We start from the raw sequence: 14,341 nt of genomic DNA, 5'->3' as shown, positions 1-14,341 counted from the left end.
CTTGATCCCTTCTATGTCTTTGCGATTACCAACATAAATGCAAGATTTAAGCATGAATCAAACGAGTTAAAACAAGAATTTGTCAGTCTCCTTAGCATATAGTGAACAATGGAAGGTTACCTCACTTTCTTGTTTTTAGAACTAAGTGATTCATATGAAAACATGTCATGGCATAGGTTTGTATGAACTGGTTTTATGCAGCCTACTCATGTCATGTATATGCTAAATTCTAAGAAAGCATTTAAACATGTACCTTGGATAGTGCAATCTTTTCAACTCATGTCCTTCAACCTTGTTCTTTTGGTTTATGTGAAGTTGATCTTCCACTCTATGCTTCTTCTTTCAATTTATTATTAGAGGACAACAAGCATTATGAATTGGTCATGAGTCATCTATAGCTCAAAAGTGAAAACACATAGAAATCAAAAATGAAGAAGATGGCATGATTGGAAAAGATTTTTTTCTGAACTTGCTGCATTCGCTGCAGCGAAGCAGGGCTTCGCGTAGCGAACTCTACATAATTCTGTTTTCTGCAGAATTTTCTTTGTGCTATGTCATGCCATTTCCTTCCTACTTACTATTAATTATGCATAAAGGAAATGAAAGCAATGAAAATTTGGGTTACCTCCCAACAAGTGCTTGTTTAACGTCATTTAGCTCGACGCCTGTTTCGAATAAACTTACGGTGGTTTGTATGAATTCGTCAGAACATCCTTCCCACCATTATTTGGCCTTTCTTTACCATTTATATTTTTCAATATCAGGCCTTTTTCATCGGGAGCTTTAGCTTTGGAATAGCCATTCTCTTTGTGTTGAAACAATTTGAAGTTGACTTCTTCCTCTTTGTGCCTTATTTTCATCTTCCCTTCATCCACATCAATCATCATTCGAGATGCTTTTATGAAGGGACGACCTAAAATCGGAGGACTGTCTTCATCTTTGTTCATGCTTATTACCACAAAGTCAGTTGAAAATCGAAAACCATCCACTTTGACCATTACATCTTTCATTACACCAATTGGTTCTGTGGTTGATTTGTCAGCAAGTTGCAACTTCATTGTTGTAGGGTTCAAGTGAATATCTCCAATCTTTCTCATGGTGGATAATGGAAGAAGATTGACGCTTGATCCAAGATCAACTAAAGCGTTATCAACATAGATATTTCCAATGGTAACCGGTAAGGTAACTTTTCCAGGATCCGCATTGTTTTCTTCCTCCTCCCTACGTTTTCTTTTTTCTTGATTTTTATCTACCACGATACCTTTTGAATTCTCCCCAACTTTGTCTTGAACAATGTCATCGCCTTTCGTGATGATTGCATTACAAGTTTCCTTGGGATTAACTTGAGTAGTGGCAGAAAACGTACCTCTTTGCTGCTCACTTAGTTGCTTCGCAATTTGCCCAACTTGCGTTTCAAGATTTCTAATCGACGCATCGGTGTTCTTTTGGTTTGCCATGGACAATTGCATGAATTGATTCAAGGTATCCTCGATCTTTGAAAGCTTATCTGGCTGCGTGTAACTTTGGTACTGAGTTGGTCGGTTTTGGCCATAGCTTGCGTTGTTGTTGTGTGGATAACCTTGATTGTACGAAACTTGCCTTTGTTGTTGATTTCCCATATATTTTACCTCTTCGTTGATCGGGGGACAGAAACCGGTTGGATGGTCACCTGTACAAAGTTCACAAAAGGCTACTTGGTGCGATGTGCTCGACGAACCGTGCATATCTTTGAGTTGTTGAGGAAGCTTGGACAGCTGTTTTGTCAATTCCTCTACGGTTTGAGTGAGCAGATTGTTTTGTGCTAGGATTGCATCATTTGTACCTAATTCCAAAACTCCAGGCTTCTTTTGTAAGGTACCTCGATTGTGTTGAACTTGGTGATCTGTGAGAGCCATCCTATCAATGATTGAAATTGCTTCTGCTGCACTTTTTGCTATCAAGGAACCTCCAGCTGTTGCGTCAAGTAAAAGCTTCGGTTGAGGAAATAATCCATTACGGAAAATGTGAATTTGTGACATGTCATCGAAACCATGGTTTGGACACTTCCGTAGCATGGATTTATAGCGTTCCCAGGCTTCACACAAAGTTTCATTTGAAAATTGGGTGGATGTGGCAATAGCTGTCTTTGCATCCATGAATCGGTTGTGAGAAAAGAATCTGCTAAGGAAGTTTCTCTCTAACACATTCCAATTGGTCATGGTTTCCGTTGATTGATCGAGGTACCAATCCTTTGCTTTGCCGATCAAAGAGTGCGGGAATAATCTCATGAAAACGGCTTCTTCTTCAGCTTCTGGTGCACCTAATGTACCAGCTATTTCGTAGAATCGGGTGAGGTGAGTGTATGGATCTTCATGATCCAAACCTGCAAAAGGATTAGCATAAATAATTTGCAGCAGTCCTGTTTTCATCTCAGCTCGTCTTGCGGCTGGATTGTTGGTGAGATGGGCGAACCTCCTTGGGCTACTTTTACAAGGACCATTAACAACTTCAGCCATTGTTTCTTTTGATGAACTTGATGAGGAAGTTGATGTAGATGCTCCTTTCTTTTTCTGTTTGGATTTTTGTTTCTTCGTTTGCCTTTTGTTCTTTCGGATTGTTCTTTCGATCTCGGGATCAAAAAGAAGTTGCTCCTTTGAACTTTTGCCTCGAAGCATAAACAAAAATTTTTCCACCTATCCAAACACTTGAGCAAACGTTGCAACAAACAGAAAAATATATAATATATAAACAAATGCACAAAGCTTAAAAGTATAGAAATGATTGCGATGTTTTAATATCTTAAACGCCAATCCCCGACAACGGCGCCAATTTGATGTCGTAGAAAGTACAAATCAAATGTAAGTATTTTATATTATCGTATCCACAGGGATTGGAGCGATATCAGAACCGTTCAACAATTTCTATAGTTCTAAGCATAAAGTTTCAAGTTTGTTTGATTCAAAGTTACAGAAAGTAAAAGTGCGTAAATAACGAAAGATAAGTTTCAGAAGAATAGGCTTGTTGGGAATTGGTTTTCATCCACCGATTCAATAAGCAAATCTTGGATCAATTATACACAATATATGCTTGTTTTATTATCATCACGTATTGCTCCCAACAAAGTTCATGTCTAAACGTTTGTTGAGATTTCTACCTTATAGTTTAATCGACGATTTCTCAGCCTATTAAACGATACGGTAGCATTAAGATTCAATACTTAAAGTGAATATTAAACCTAAATCTATGTCTAGCATTTAGAGTTTAATAGATGTTATCTTGGATCAAGATTAGAATTGTATTTGTCAATATCAATCCAATCCATGAAATAAACTGTAAAACAAAGATAACAACGATAATGATTCAAACATAAATTATATATAATGCCATGATCAAAGAAAATACATACTGTTTCGGTGAACTACGACCAATCCCAACAAGAGAGGGATTTAGCTACTCATGGTAGTTTGAAGCTCAATGGAAGATTTGAGTTGGAACGACATCAATGATGATTTCTCGACTCTCAATGTATCTCCAGCTCCTTCTCCCTAAAAACCTCTTATATTTCTATTCTACTGCTATTACAAAAGTGTTACAATGATAGAAAACTGAATGAATTCTTCTGAATTGGTTTTCTGCTCCTTTTATAGCTGTTCTGGCCGCCTGAGTTCGCTACGCGAACAGAAGTTCGCTGCAGCGAATGCCTTGCTTCATTGTTAAGTCTTTGTTGAACCGCCAGAGTTCGCTACGCGAAGGATATTTCGCTGCAGCGAATGTTTTCTTCAGCTTTAAGAAATTCAAATCTTCTAGAAACCGCCAAAGTTCGCTACAGCGAAATATAGTTCGCTGCAGCGAATGTACCTCGCTACTACTTGCTGCTAGCGAAACTGGGAAGTTTGATTTTGACTTCATTCGCTACAGCGAAATATGGTTCGCTGCAGCGAATGCTCTGTTTTCTGGTTTTTTGCTTAAGGCCAAATCCTGCACAAAAACAAACCAAGCCAAGTAATCTTGCACAATAATAGTTTATTCAATAATTGGGGGGTTTTATGTGAGAAATATGTCAAATAAGCAAGATAACTGCTATATTATAATAAGTCATTTTAGCATGAATAAAGCACTTATCAAACTCTCCCCAACTTGAATCTTTGCTTGTCCTCAATAAAAGTAAAAACAAAAGCAAGAGTTTCTAAACCACCTTCACATGATTAACCAAATTTCTCAATGAAGTATAGGAGGCACATGGCTCTTTGAAGTTTGAACATCCAAGGATAAATGTTTTATGACTTCCTTTAGTACTTAGACATATTCATGAAACAAGTCTTCCACATAAAAACCATGTCAATCAATCCAAAGCACTAAACATGTTAATCATGAATCACACTTACCACACTTTTTGTATAAGTGAAAATGATGAGGTACGTTGATCTCTCACATGACAAATTTTGCTAACATCTAGATCAATTCATACTTTCTTCCAAGCAAGATATGTTGATAAGCAAGAACATAGATCACTAAGGTCTTTTATGGTTGTAATGTGGCCAAGGTACCAAGGAAGTGTCATTTCTATGGATAATGGAAACAAAAGGTTGTTGATTTTTCTTTTTAGAAGAGCATTCAAAGTTTTGACTCTTTTATCCAATACTTCTTATTTCTTCCTTTTGAAAACATTCTTTTGTATCCTTTTCTTTTTCTTTCTTCATTTTCTAATTTTTTTCTTTTGATTCTCAAATCTTTTTCTTTTATTTTGAAGAAAGTCTTTTTCTCTTTTCTCCCCAACTTGAACAATACTTACTTGCTTTGAATGCTCATTGAGATCTTTCAAAAGATATCATGGTTTCAAGGTTATATTCAAGGAAAAATAGAATCTATCATATATGAACTTTTTATGATTTTCAAAGCTATAGAACAATATCCACTAAGTGGTTTACCTAATGTATTGTTCAGTTCATTAATGATAGATTCATTGTCATAGGGCTCAAAAGGGGTTGCAAAAGATCACTCACTCACAAGGGACGATGAGGCTATATTTGGTTTAGTGGTTATGCTCAATTTCAAAGATTTGCCTTGATCCCTTCTATGTCTTTGCGATTACCAACATAAATGCAAGATTTAAGCATGAATCAAACGAGTTAAAACAAGAATTTGTCAGTCTCCTTAGCATATAGTGAACAATGGAAGGTTACCTCACTTTCTTGTTTTTAGAACTAAGTGATTCATATGAAAACATGTCATGGCATAGGTTTGTATGAACTGGTTTTATGCAGCCTACTCATGTCATGTATATGCTAAATTTTAAGAAAGCATTTAAACATGTACCTTGGATAGTGCAATCTTTTCAACTCATGTCCTTCAACCTTGTTCTTTTGGTTTATGTGAAGTTGATCTTCCACTCTATGCTTCTTCTTTCAATTTATTATTAGAGGACAACAAGCATTATGAATTGGTCATGAGTCATCTATAGCTCAAAAGTGAAAACACATAGAAATCAAAAATGAAGAAGATGGCATGATTGGAAAAGATTTTTTTTCTGAACTTGCTGCATTCGCTGCAGCGAAGCAGGGCTTCGCGTAGCGAACTCTACATAATTCTGTTTTCTGCAGAATTTTCTTTGTGCTATGTCATGCCATTTCCTTCCTACTTACTATTAATTATGCATAAAGGAAATGAAAGCAATGAAAATTTGGGTTACCTCCCAACAAGTGCTTGTTTAACGTCATTTAGCTCGACGCCTGTTTCGAATAAACTTACGGTGGTTTGTATGAATTCGTCAGAACATCCTTCCCACCATCATTTGGCCTTTCTTTACCATTTATATTTTTCAATATCAGGCCTTTTTCATCAGGAGCTTTAGCTTTGGAATAGCCATTCTCTTTGTGTTGAAACAATTTGAAGTTGACTTCTTCCTCTTTGTGCCTTATTTTCATCTTCCCTTCATCCACATCAATCATCATTCGAGATGCTTTTATGAAGGGACGACCTAAAATCGGAGGACTGTCTTCATCTTTGTTCATGCTTATTACCACAAAGTCAGTTGAAAATCGAAAACCATCCACTTTGACCATTACATCTTTCATTACACCAATTGGTTCTGTGGTTGATTTGTCAGCAAGTTGCAACTTCATTGTTGTAGGGTTCAAGTGAATATCTCCAATCTTTCTCATGGTGGATAATGGAAGAAGATTGACGCTTGATCCAAGATCAACTAAAGCGTTATCAACATAGATATTTCCAATGGTAACCGGTAAGGTAACTTTTCCAGGATCCACATTGTTTTCTTCCTCCTCCCTACGTTTTCTTTTTTCTTGATTTTTATCTACGACGATACCTTTTGAATTCTCCCCAACTTTGTCTTAAACAATGTCATCGCCTTTCGTCATGATTGCATTACAAGTTTCCTTGGGATTAACTTGAGTAGTGGCAGAAAACGTACCTCTTTGAGAAGTGAAAGAGGATGTACCTGCAAGGTACTCCAATGCCAAAGTGAGAAGACGAGCAAAGGAGTGCAAGTACATGCTAAAGGTTAGAAGAGAATGAATACCTGACCCTCTAGTGAAAGAGGGTATTTATAGCCCTCAACGTGGGCCATGATCTCGCTACTGGGCTGGATTTCCAATCACAACTAGGAGACTTCCAGGTTTCCTAGGCGAAAATATCGGAGATGCGTGAGTGCTCTCCGTCCTGGTCAACCACTCCGAAGTTTAAGGGAGACGCGGTCTTTTAGGGACCACTTGGACTCCGTATTATTCAAGGGGGTTGGATGTGAAGGAGTCCTATGAGGAGTAGGGTCCTCGGCTGAGTCGCGGGGGGCACCCGCGTCGGGCACCTGATGGTTCGCGGGGAGCATTATGTCGGACAAAGAGTAGACGAGCAGTCTTGCTCTTTATGGGCCATGAGATGGTTTGGACTCCCAAGGTTAAAGTGGGCCGAATCTTGGCCCAGTCCAGAACACACACACACACACACACATATATATATATATATATATATATATATATATATATATATATATATATATATATATATATATATATATATATATATATATATATATATATATATATATATATATAGTGAACCATAAAAGAGACAAGCATGTAAATTTAATACATAATAAAATTTGGATACCCAATAATTAAACCACATTATTAAATGTGGGTACCGGTTTATATTTGGATAACAAAATGGATACCCGGTTTTATATTTTAATATTTGGATTGAGTTTTAAAAAGTGGAACAATTTGGATACCAATTTGGTTATAAATAATTGGTTTTTTTGCACACCCCTACTCTTAAGGCTGCTTCAAGTAAAGTGGCCCCGCTTGGCCAAGTATGAGGAAAATGTGTTCAGACAATCAACATGTTTTTATACTATTTATCATTGACAGTTTTGGATTTCTAGTACCCAAAGTAGTAGATCTTTTACCGAGAGTGCAAAAGATCATGCATAGCATACCAATATTGTATTGTCTAGGACAATAAATATAATTTTTAAGAGGATCAATTTTACCATCTAAAACATGATAGCGATACAGTTTATTGTCCATTTATCTTCTATTTATGTATAATCTTAATCCATCGAATCCGTAATATAGATAATAGATTAACCACGATACTTATAAACCAAGTTCGCACCATCAAGATTCAAGAAAAACCTAAGCACCAAACATCAATGATATAAGCTTTGCAATCAACCTAGTTTATGTTTTTTTTGCCAAAGAAAAATAGGAATAGTCCAAAAAAAACATATTTATATATTTTTTTATAAAAATCATATTTAAACTTCTTTTAAAAAAAAAAGTCAAAAGAAAACAAAATAATTAAAGAAGAAAAAAAAAACGTATTTATTTCACTTATACCCGGAGTAAAGATTTCTGACTGGATTTATGAGGATCTGAAAGTAAGACACTTTTAGCATCAGCGAATCATACTTTGGGTTCAGAGGTTCACAGTATAGTATTATTTTTGTTGTTTCTTCCCTTTCAGCCGCTGTATATATATCTCTTGTCTGTCTTCCTTTTCTGATCTAATCTTTTTTCCTTTCTTTTCTTTCTTTCGTTATAGCCTAGAAAACACTCTACCTCTTTCTCTCTCCCTCGCATGCTCGAACTCACTCACGTAAATCACAATCACAGTCACACCAAAACCCTTAACCCAATTGCACTCTTATTCTCCCAATGGAACCTAATTTCCCTCTTGAGTTACAATCAGAATCCTTCAAAATCCTCAGCTCCAACGAGGAAACTGCAATGGAAACTCTCTTCTCGCACCTCTACGATCCTCAACAACAACAAAACCGATCTCAAGCTCTCACGTTCCTCCAATGCTGCAAACACCACCACCCCGATCTCCTCATGATCAAACTCTTCTTCCTCCTTACCTCCAGCCCCGAAACCCCCACGCGCACCAACGCCGCACGCACTCTTCTTTCTGTCCAACCCGCTGAGCTTTGGCCCAAACTCCGCCCTCAGGCCCAAACTCGTCTTCTGGCCCATTTCATTAACTATCTCACCGAAGAGACTTCAATCCACGTCCTTAGACTCGCGTCAACTATCCTCTCACAAACCGTTTCGGTTATATACAAATCTCAACAACACTGGAACGATATCATCGAGTTTCTTTACTCCTCCGTTAATTCAAACGACGAAAAGCTTATAGAATTCTCTCTTTTAGTGTTCTCCTCACTCTCCAACGAGTGTCGTTTAAGCCTCTCGAATTCGCTTAACGACCGCGTTCGTGTGCTTCACTCGACGTTTTTGGCCTCTCTTGGTTCACGTAACCCTGACGTGCAGGTTGCAGCGTTTGCGGCGGTGGTGAACTTGATTTGTTTGTTTTCGGATAATCAGCTTTTTCACGAAGTTTTGAGAGCGATGATGGTTGCGCTGTTTGCACTGTTGCATGGCTTCGAGAGAAGCTATTTCAAAAGTGCTTTCGCTGAGTTGGTTAAGCTTGTTTCTGCTGAGCCTGTTTTGTTGAAGCCTTATATGAGTGATATGGTGCTTGATGCGCTTCAGATTGCGGAAAATTGCGGCGTTTGCGAAGAGACGCGGCGGTTGGCTTTTGAATTGGTGCTTGCCATGGCGGAGTTGAAGGAAAGCGAGCCGGTGCTGGCGAGTCTTCCGCATGAAATGGTTGTTAGGTTGTTTATTGTTCCGATGAAGACTTTGGTTCTATATGTTAAAGAGGACGGTGACGATAACGGTACTGATCGTGGTATGGGAGATGAAAAAGAAAAAGGTGCAGATCCTGAGAATGAAAAGATGGATGATGCGTATGAATTTGTAACCAAGTGTTTGAAGAAGCTTTGTGTTGCGTTTGGAGGAACCAAAGTTGTGAGTGTTGCTCATGAACTGTTGAAGAATTATTACTTGGATTCAACGGACTGGAAAATGCGACAGGCAGGGATTACACTGCTCAGTGAGATTGCCAAAGAGTTCTCAGATGAAATGGTGATTCCATCACAAGTATAATCTCTCTTTTTATATGATAATATACTAGTAACTAGTTTTTGCACCACAACATATATGATTTTATGCATATTTTTAGGGTTTAAATGCCAACTCAATAGTGTTTTATAGAAGTGTTTGTAATAGTCGTTGATTAGTAATCTTTGAAGACTAGTAGTGTATAGTGCATTTGTAGTTATAGTTCAGTTTGACACTTAAAATGATACATTTTTGCAGGTTTTGAAGGATAATTTTCTAGAAGAAATTGTAACCAGAATTTTGAAGTTATGCCAAGACTCTCATGTTCAAGTTCGGTTGGCAGCTTTTACTTTGATGGAGATGCCTATGATTTTTGTCCAAGCGATTCAAATTCTATATCATCATAGGTTTGTGCATGCTTTTTCCATTGCACTTAGTGATGGAGACAACAAAGTGAAGGTATCCTACGAATCCTTTTCTCCCTTAATCTAGAACATGTATATCCATATATAGTTGCTTCTTTACCTCCAAAAGATGTGCTTTGCTTACTTTGACTCTTTTATTTTGTCTATGATTTTACATTGCAGCCGCAGTCACAAAATTGCACTCATGGCTAACGTTACAATGCGCATTACAGTCATTGCGGCATGAAATAATTTTACTTTTGCTAACTATAGAAATATATTAGCTTACACCACAAGTATTCATTGAGCACTCATGGCTAACATTGCAAGGCGCATTATAGTCATTGCGGCGTGAAATAATTTTACTTTTGCTAACTATAGAAATATATTAGTTTACACCACAAGTATTCATTGAGAGGTGCTTAACTTACAGTTTTGAAAACTTTAAAAGATCAAAATTTTCTTCCAATCTTAAGTAGATTAGGGTTTTGGACGGTTTGAAATATTAATCTTTTTATGAGAAAGTTTAACAAATTGGATATTATACATGATTGAAGATTGCATCCCAATTGTGGTATGCTGTTGCGGAAGTTGCCCCAAAAATAATATTGCAACCACAATTCCCTTGTAGTGTTTTTATATTATTGTAATACAAATTGCCTTTTGATTTTTAAATTTTTTTCAACCCACAAACCTACTAATTCCATTAAGTTTTCAATCATTGTTAAAATATATAAATGAAAAATCATCACCCTAACCCTAACAACACATATGATGGGAAATTTGTTTAATCTTAGTGCAACACTTTTCTTTGATATAGGAGAATATTTTAATTGTTTGTGTTAAAATGTAGTTATGGATTTCCATTCCTACGTTTGAAAGTTATAACTTCAAATTTGCTAAGGGTGTAATTTACTAAGATGCTTTTTCTAAAAAATATATAGGATATGAGGGATTAAATTTACAATACCTTTAGTTTTTTATGATGGTTTTGCTTTGAAGTTTGAATCATGATTTTTAATAGCAGATTGTTGGAAATAAAACTTTTGTTTAAATTGTGTTGCACAATAGTGCCATAGCTCCCTTTGACAATATTTTTGCATGTTGCTTTTCTAGGAACAAGCTGCCTCAGCAATGTTATACTTTCTGAAGAACACTCTTCCAGAAAGCTTATCATTATACCGAAATGTGGATACTTTAATGAACAAAATGTTATCATTGATTCAGGTAAAGTTATTGTCTTTCAATATGTTGGATTTCATTATCCGTGGAAGATTACCTCATATTATGATAACTTGGTAGGAATATTATTAATATTATCATGGTAAATTGCAGTACACAATCGCAATAACTGTGGTTTTGCGGCATCATTAGCCGCATTTGCCACTTTCTTTGCAAGGTTTTGTTTCCAAACTTGCCATTAGGGCTCAATGGCTCATAATTATATTTCCTACTTTCTTCTTTCAGGATAAAGGAAATGCTAAGCAAAGAAGGATTGTTTTGTCAGCTTTTAACATAGTTGCACAACGTTGTCATGAAGTAGCTCACAAGTAGCCTTTTTTATCTTCCACTTCCCTCTTCTTGTTTCTTCAGTAATATTTTCATCAATGTCATTAATTGATGATAATACATTAAACGTTTCGATTTTCTTTTTTGGGTAGGTATTTTGCGAATTATCTTCCTATCTTATTGGAAGCATGCAGTGACAAAAACTCTGAAATCAAAGAGGTTTAACATCTTTTTTTCCGCTTGATTTCATTCTTAACGCAATTTTTGTATATATATTTATTTGCTTATTTTGCTGCCTTTTCAGGAGGCAGCAAGGGGAATTCGAATTTATGCTGAGTTTGGAACACCCAATTTCAAGCCTTTTATCAACAGTATGATGTTTTCTATGTAATTATTCTTCCATTGTGTTATCAATAATTTGTCATTAAAATCTATTTCTTTTTTGTGTTTTTCAGTGATATTGTCAGAACTCAGTAAACTAATGAAAGATCGCAATGCATCTAATTCCTCCGAGAATGCAACATGCGATGTTGCAGTTTCTGCTCTAGGAAGAATCTGTGAATTCCATCGTGATAGCATTGACGGATCCACGGTAACATTTTCCTTCTAATCCTTACTGATGTAACAATCTTCTTGTTCTATATGTAGATTTCAACGTGGTTTTAAATCGCTGTGAATCTATGAAGAATCTTTATATTGTGGCCTCAATATATACACGTGATTCAAGATCATGTTATTGTGGCCGCAACTGCAGATGCGGAATGCAATTTAAAACAATGGATTTGCCACTGTCTATCTAAATTTTATCAGGTTGTACAATCAATATTTCAATTGGTGTGACTACTGTAAACAATTTTTACTCATTTCATTCTTGCAGGCTGTTCCTGCCTGGTTAAGTTTCTTACCTCTTAAAAATGATTTGGATGAAGCCAAAATTATGCATGAACAGCTCTGTTTGATGGTTGCAAGGTAAGGAAGTTCAAAAGATTTTTTTGAATTATTCAATTTCCAGTATATCATATAGGTGTATTAACAGAATGCTTTATTGCTTTTCAGATTAGATAAGGATCTTTTAGGAGCTGGTAATCAAAATCTTGTTAAGATCATTACTGTGTTTCTCGAAGTGAGTTATTGTTTTTCTTTGTATTTTTTCTTGTCAGTTTAGAGATGTTCTAATACTTGACAATGAATATTGATAACTTTATGTTCTCCTTTATAATTGCTCTATATATTTAAATTTGAAATTCAGGTTATTGAAAAGGGTGACAATTTGGCTTCAGAAGAAACAATCAACCAGATTAATAGTTTGCTGAGACAGCTTGCGCAGAACATTCCTCCAAATACGTTTGAGACAATTCTTCTGTCTCTGAGTGCTCAACAACGGGACTTACTATTGCCATTTCTATCATCATTCTAGTAGTACCAATGTATGTATGTCTACACACCTATAGAGCTTGTGTTTGTTACTTTACTGAGATTTAGAAGCCCCGAGATAAATGTTGTTTGTATGTTACTGTGTATTTTGTATTAATTGTGTATTAATATGCTGTCCACATGATATATACATGTGTAGATTGTAAGTACGATTTGTTAAAATAAGAATATTTCTAAGTGTCATAATATATCTATTGAATGGCTCTACTGCTATAAATAATCTTTCACTAGAAGTTATGTCCATTTTATCCTAAAAAGAACAACAAACATTCCCATCTCAATGCCTCCACCAAAATATAAGATAGCTTGTTAGTAGTTGATTAGTTGATAGTTGATAAAAGATAGTTTTAGAGAGATATTTAGAAAGAAGGCTATGTCATTGATTTCTTGGATGATTGTTTACAATGTAGCAGTTGCCTATTTATAGGCTCAAGTCACCAACCTCTCAATGGTGGTGAATGTTTCTACATTACATTAGTTCTTTCTAGAGTTTTCATGATATGTTATTATCATGATAAATCTAGATTCTTCTATCTTTGCCGTACACTTATATATCTAGATTGTTCTACCATATTCATACAACTTATAGTTCTAGGATGTTCTATATTTTCATACATATTATATTTAAGAATACTCTAGAAATTTGTAGCAATTTCAATACTCCTCCTTGATACAAATTTCTTTGACTCCAAGCATAGCAGCTCGTAGATCTTCAAATCTTGGTCTCGGCAACGCTTTCGTGAATATGTCTGCAATTTGATCTTCTGTCCTGCAGTAGTCGAGTCTGATCTCTTTAGTTGCTTCAGCTTTTCTGATAAAGTGATACTTGATTGCTATGTGTTTCGTTCTGCTGTGATGCACTGGATTTTTCGCCATTGCAATTGCTGATTTGTTGTCACAGTTGATATTAGTAGGCTCATCTTGTTTTTCTCCCATATCTTCGAGTATCCTACGAAGCCATATAGCTTGACTCGTTGCTTCAGCAGCTGCCACGTACTCTGCTTCTGCTGTTGATTGTGCAATCGTAGCTTGCTTCTTTGACGCCCAAGAAAAAAATTCCTGATCCTAGAGAGAAAGCATAGCCAGAGGTGCTCTTCATGTCATCTAGCAAACCTGCCCAATCACTGTCGGTGTAGCCAAGTAATTCTGAGTTGGTTTCGGTAGTGTACCATATACCAAACTCTTTGGTTCCTTGTAGATACCTCAAAAAAAATTCCTGCTCCAAAGTGTATTTGACTTGGGCTTTGCATGAATCTTGATAGAAGACTTGTAGCATACATTATATCTAGCCGTGTAGCTGTTAAATATAGGAGACTTCCAATTAGACTTCTGTATTTAGATGCATTAGCTTCTGGTGCTCCATCATTCTTCTGTAGTTTCTCATTTTTTATGAGTGGAGTAGCGACAGGTTTGCAACTGTACATCTTGAATTTCTTAAGTAAGCCTTCTGAGTATTTCTTTTGCGAGATGAATATCCCTTCTTTTCTCTGACTTACCTTTATACCGAGGAAGTAACTCATCAAACCAAGCTCGGGCATCTCAAAGGTCTTCATCATGTCTTCTTTAAACTCCATCATCATCTCAATATTGTTT

At 36.2% G+C, this 14,341-nt stretch overlaps 2 protein-coding genes across 2 annotated transcripts; one reads left to right on the top strand and one right to left on the bottom strand.

Annotated features, from left to right (window-relative positions):
• Positions 1–680: 680 nt before the first annotated feature.
• LOC131625462 (uncharacterized) lies at positions 681–2,495 on the bottom strand. The gene has a single exon (XM_058896325.1). The coding sequence runs from the start codon at positions 2,493–2,495 to the stop codon at positions 681–683; it is 1,815 nt and encodes a 604-aa protein (XP_058752308.1).
• A 5,609-nt stretch (positions 2,496–8,104) lies between these two features.
• Positions 8,105–12,827, top strand: LOC131625485 (uncharacterized). The gene is made up of 10 exons (XM_058896340.1): positions 8,105–9,425; positions 9,660–9,860; positions 10,922–11,032; positions 11,273–11,355; positions 11,467–11,533; positions 11,619–11,685; positions 11,770–11,906; positions 12,192–12,283; positions 12,371–12,437; positions 12,564–12,827. The coding sequence occupies exons 1-10, from the start codon at positions 8,154–8,156 to the stop codon at positions 12,729–12,731; spliced, it is 2,265 nt and encodes a 754-aa protein (XP_058752323.1). The 5' UTR covers positions 8,105–8,153; the 3' UTR covers positions 12,732–12,827.
• The last annotated feature ends 1,514 nt before the right edge of the window (positions 12,828–14,341 follow it).

This window comes from Vicia villosa, unplaced genomic scaffold, assembly GCF_029867415.1.
Source record: "Vicia villosa cultivar HV-30 ecotype Madison, WI unplaced genomic scaffold, Vvil1.0 ctg.000218F_1_1, whole genome shotgun sequence".
NCBI lineage: Eukaryota > Viridiplantae > Streptophyta > Magnoliopsida > Fabales > Fabaceae > Vicia > Vicia villosa.
The sequence above is the reverse complement of the archived record's forward strand: the minus strand, read 5'-3'. Positions and strand labels throughout refer to the sequence as shown.